The sequence below is a fragment of the Sarcophilus harrisii genome, unplaced genomic scaffold, assembly GCF_902635505.1.
Source record: "Sarcophilus harrisii unplaced genomic scaffold, mSarHar1.11, whole genome shotgun sequence".
NCBI lineage: Eukaryota > Metazoa > Chordata > Mammalia > Dasyuromorphia > Dasyuridae > Sarcophilus > Sarcophilus harrisii.
The window spans coordinates 21,300-26,193 of record NW_022290919.1 but is presented as its reverse complement, the minus strand read 5'-3'; the positions used below and the strand labels follow the sequence as shown (position 1 = coordinate 26,193).

Sequence of the window (4,894 nt, the reverse complement as noted above, 5' to 3'; positions counted from 1 at the left end):
TTCATCAAGGCAGTGAATTTATTTAATTGCCAGAAAGTTTTATTTGAAATTAAAGGAACACTAAGACAAAGAGAAATCCATGTGATGGAAAATTGAGAAAGAATCATCATTGCACCTTTATTATTAATTCTCAATGTGAACTAAACCCATGGTTGACCTTGTTGTTCTTAAAGAGCAAAATCTGGTGATGGAAAGTCAAGAAGAAAGACAAAGAGGGTGTATGGAAATCTCATGCATAGTTTTATTCGATGGATTCCAATTAAATAAAAACTTGGTGTTCTCATAAGAGTATGAAGGCAACAAAAAATGATAGTTGGATGTTGAGCTGCTGGTGATCACTTCAAAATGGATCTTATGTGGACAAACTCATTACTGTTTGCTGTTTAACAATGTCTTCCTCTACTTCAGCAGAGGAAGAAAAGATGTTCTGCCTGACTGAGATAGCATGTAGATGGTGGGCATTTGCAAACAGATGTGAGAGTTCAGTAGAGCTCAGCAGCAAGAGCCACAGCAGGCTGGGCGGCAGCAGTTGGTTCTACAACAAGTTGTGTAGCAGCAGGGACGGCAGCAGCAGGGCCGGCAGCAGGGTTGGCAGCAGCTAGAAGTACAGCAGCTGGGGCGGCAACAGGGCTGGCAGCAGCAGGGGCGGCAACAGGGTTGGCAGCAGCTAGAAGTACAGCAGCTGGGCCGGCAGCAGCATGGCTGGCAGCAGCTGGAAATGCAGCAGCAGGGGCGGCAGCAGCTAGAAGTACAGCAGCTGGGGCGGCAACAGGGCTGGCAGCAGCAGGGGCGGCAACAGGGTTGGCAGCAGCTAGAAGTACAGCAGCTGGGGCGGCAGCAGCATGGCTGGCAGCAGCTAGAAATGCAGCAGCAGGGGCGGCAGCAGGGCTGGCAGCAGCAACGGGAGCCACAACAGCCAGAGCCACAGCTTTGGCCACTGCAGGTGGAGCCACAACAGGAGCTGACCATGGTGTTGATGGATTGAGGTGCTGGGTTGATTTGCAAGTGAGTGAGGTTCTTGAGTTTGGTTGCCCTCTGATCTCAGAGACCTCTTTTATACCCACCTTCTCAGCAGTTGCTGGTGCCAGGTCCTATTTATTTCCTTATTTTTTTTAACGAAGAGGACGTGATAATCAAATTAGTCAGTGCAATTTTTACTTGAATTAGTTTTTAGTTATAATTACTTTTCCTGTTTTTATTTTCCAATGCATTTTTTATTGCTTAGTCACGTCTTGTCTCTTGTCTCTTTATTATGGATTTTAAAGCAATCCATCATTATGTAGACAGCTCCAATTGGGAAGAATTTCCTTCAAGCCTAAATGTGCCTCTCTTTTCATCTTCCCACTGCTCCTCCTTCTGGCCTCTAGGGCCAACTAGAATCAAGCGAGTTCCTGGTCTCAACATGTCAGGTGTTTTCACCATGGAGCCCTTTTCATGATACACAGTGCCATTCTCTTTCTACATGTCTCTTGTAATTAATTTTGTCCTATGATATATGCCAGAACAGCACTTGATCAGTTGAGGAAAATTTTTGTCAATCCATGGATAATAGAAAAACTTCCTAGTTAGGGTACAAGTGGTTCATGACCAAGTGCTTTTGTCCTATAACCAAAAAAAATGGTCATGAGATTCAGAAGGTACAAGCAGCATTTCCTTCTTTTCAAATAGACTTGAAATAATTAGTCTAGTTATTGTTGTCATAACAACATAAGGTCAGTGAGAGTAATAATTGTCCAATTACAATATAGTGTTAGGATGTGCCAAATTAAAATGAGCAATATGGTTGTATTCATAACTAAGTCCCTCCTATGTATTTGTTTCAGGTACTCCTCACAGAGGCCACAGTAGATTTTGTTGTGTTCTCCTGGGTGGGTCCTTTAGATGCATGGTTATATCTGGTTTTGCAAGGCAAAATATTATAAGCCTTTGGAGATGATTGTTCTTAATTTCATTTGATGATAACACAAAGAAATTTATCTGAGAAACTTATAGAGAGTCATGTTATTCTCCTGTTGACAGTAAAAAAAGAACTATGCTGATTCATTTTCACTCCTCCTTTCATGACATCTGTGGTGGTTGGATGATCATGGTACTGTCAATGATTCGAAGCATCTTTCGATGGGGTTTATCATTCTAATTATCTGATAATCTATAATACTCTAGAGTTAAAAACTTCAAGGAATATCTTTTCAGCTTTGAATGGCCAAGTTCACAGTCAGGGTGCTATTTAATGCAGTGGTATTCATGTAGAGATTTAGAAGAAGTCTCAAATACTTGTTGCCTGAAATACATTGTTTTGCAAAGATATAATACTTGTGAAGAGGAAAAATGTGAAAACATGTTTCTTCCCTGAAGTTAATGTGCCTTGTTCACTGGTTTACTACCTACCCAGTGATCTGTACTCACAATGGAAGATTGGACATCTTCTTACATCTGCACCATCTCTACTCCCATGGCTCATATATTGAGAAAATTTCTTGCCAGCAGAGAGACAGCCTCATATTTTTGTGCAGTCATTCCCCTAGGGTGAGGAACAAGTGTGCCCTCATGACCTTGAGACAAGACAATGGCAGGAAACCATTGCAGGAAAGCAGAAGGTCGTTAGACACTTGCCCCTTTTGGTGGGAGTTAGCAAGTAGGAGAAAAAAAACATCTCTAAGGAGAATAATGTATAGTGGTAGGGAGAACAAGAGCCAGGTGAGATCAGGATGGGGAGCAACTCATCTGGAAGGCAACCAGTGGGAGTGGGTGAAGTGGGGCTACCTGCAGGTTGATTCTCATTTAATCTAATCATTCTCTGAGGGGTGGTTATGGGTCAACTTTTGCATTATCCTCGTGGAAACCCAAAGGTACCTGAGGACAAAAAACAGTCCATGGACAAGTAGAGAAACATGAGGTCTCTTCAGGCTAAAGAATTTGGGGTTTGGGGGTTGAAGTCATGGCGACAGTTACAATTTGTTCAAGGTAAGTAAAACTATTTCTACTCCTGCCAAAACCATGACACTTTTAGAGTTCTTTCAGAAAGGGAAGGAGGTCTAGTTGACCATCCTTGTGTCTCTGATAATAAGCAAACATGAGTCACAGAAATCTTTGCATCAATTCAATTAGCAGCAATAGATGCAGGATTTCTGATCAACCATGCTTCCCTTCATGTCTCAGTTCCTGTTTCTGTCCATCACTGCCCCGAATCCCAAAGGCAGCCTATGAAAAGTGATTGTTACGCAACAAATATCTTCATGGCACGAAGGGTGAGTTTGTCTACTCTTAAAATTATGTGAATTGTTATTCTCACAGTCAACCTCAGTATTGTGCTTTAGCAGATCCCTTGTGTTCTCCACATAAGGTCTAAGCCCTGTTCTAAAGCAATAGTGATTCCTTGACAACATTTTCAAGGAAAACAGTGCAGAGAATTAGATATCAAGCCCAATTTGGAACGACCTGTGTATTCTGATTTCCTGATTCTCCATATTCTGTTGGAGCTAGACTCTCATCCATTGTGGATAAGTGAAACAGAATGACCTATTTTTTTTCTCTCCTACACACATCAGAATTTTGTCGTTCTGAAACAATCCTCTTCCCTCCTTGATCATAGCAAGGATCTTCAATTCACAAGGACTATTCACCAAGTCTATCCCTGACTGACTGACAAAAATATATGAGGAAATGATCCATGAAGGACTGTAAGTCACTCAGTCACCCGGCTAGTTCTTTCCCTGAGAACAATCATAATGGGTGACTGAAGACGATTCCTTTGTATTGAAATGAGTAGGGGAGAACAGGAAAAAAAACCACCTTGAATTTTGGTGTATTTATGCAAAACATGTGACAGAAGGCAAAGGCAGGATCACTAAGTCTAAGATAGTGAATATTCAATTACGATAGTGGTTAAAGTAAAAGACAGTGGGAGAGACCCTTTGAAATTTGCAATTTTGTGAAGTTGAGAGCTGCTCTAACACTGAAAAAAGAAGACAAAAAGAGAGAGAATTCACCAAGGCACTGGATACTTTTCATTTCCAGGAAGCTTTATTTGGAATTGGACAAACATTAAGAAAAAACAAATGGATACAATGGGTAACTTGAGAAAGAAACATCATTGCAAGCTCAATAGTAAAAGCTGATGGAAAGCTAAACACATGGTCGTTATTGTCCTTCTCATAAAACAAAACTGGGTGAACAAAGTCAGCGAGGAAGACAGTGAGGGTGTGGGGGAATTGTGAAGAATCATATTGGATGAATATAAATTAAATTAAATAAGAATTTGGTGTCCACATAAGAGGAGGAAAGAAACAGAAAGATGATGCTGGGATGTTGAGTAGGTAGTGATCATGGGAAATGGTCTCATGTGGATGAATGTGTGATACTGTTTGCCCTGAAGAAGGTCTTTTTGAAATGAATCAGTGGAAGAAAAGATTTTCTGCTTGTCTGGGGGAACATGGGGATGGTGGGCATATGCAGACAGATGTGAGAGGTCAGCAGAGCTCAGCAGCAAGAGCCACAGCAGGTTGGGCGGCAGCAGGTGGTTCTGCAGCAAGTGATCTGGCAGCAGATGGGGCGGCAGCAGCAGGGACGGCAGCAGCAAGGGCGGCAGCAGCAGGGACGGCAACAGCAGGGCTGGCAGCAGCTAGAAGTACAGCAGCTGGGGCGGCAGCAGCATGGCCGGCAGCAGCAGGGACGGCAACAGCAGGGCTGGCAGCAGCTAGAAGTACAGCAGCTGGGGCGGCAGCAGCAGGGCTGGCAGCAGCTAGAAATACAGCAGCAGGGGCGGCAACAAGGCTGGCAGCAGCAGCGGGAGCCACAACAGCCAGAGCCACAGCCTTGGCCACTGCAGGTGGAGCCACAGCAAGAGCTGACCATGATGTTGGTGGATTGAGGTTCTGGGTTGGTTTGCAGGTGA

The 4,894-nt window shown here is 43.3% G+C and overlaps 1 protein-coding gene across 1 annotated transcript; it reads right to left on the bottom strand.

Moving 5' to 3' along the window:
- Window positions 1–4,894, bottom strand: LOC116420436 (keratin-associated protein 4-6-like). The gene is made up of 2 exons (XM_031945303.1): window positions 4,548–4,894; window positions 1–887 (listed from the first exon to the last, which is right to left on the bottom strand). The coding sequence occupies exons 1-2, from the start codon at window positions 4,852–4,854 to the stop codon at window positions 493–495; spliced, it is 702 nt and encodes a 233-aa protein (XP_031801163.1). The 5' UTR covers window positions 4,855–4,894; the 3' UTR covers window positions 1–492.

What these genes read in the sequence shown, in the direction of transcription:
- LOC116420436 (XM_031945303.1), bottom strand. Translation starts at nt 4,854, where the DNA reads ATGGTCAGCTCTTGCTGTGGCTCCACCTGCAGTGGCCAAGGCTGTGGC. An exon ending in TCCCTGCTGCTGCCGCCCCA is followed by an intron (nt 888 to 4,547) that starts TCTGCTGCCAGA and finishes GCTGCTGCCAGC; the next exon opens with CCTGCTGCCGCCCCTGCTGC.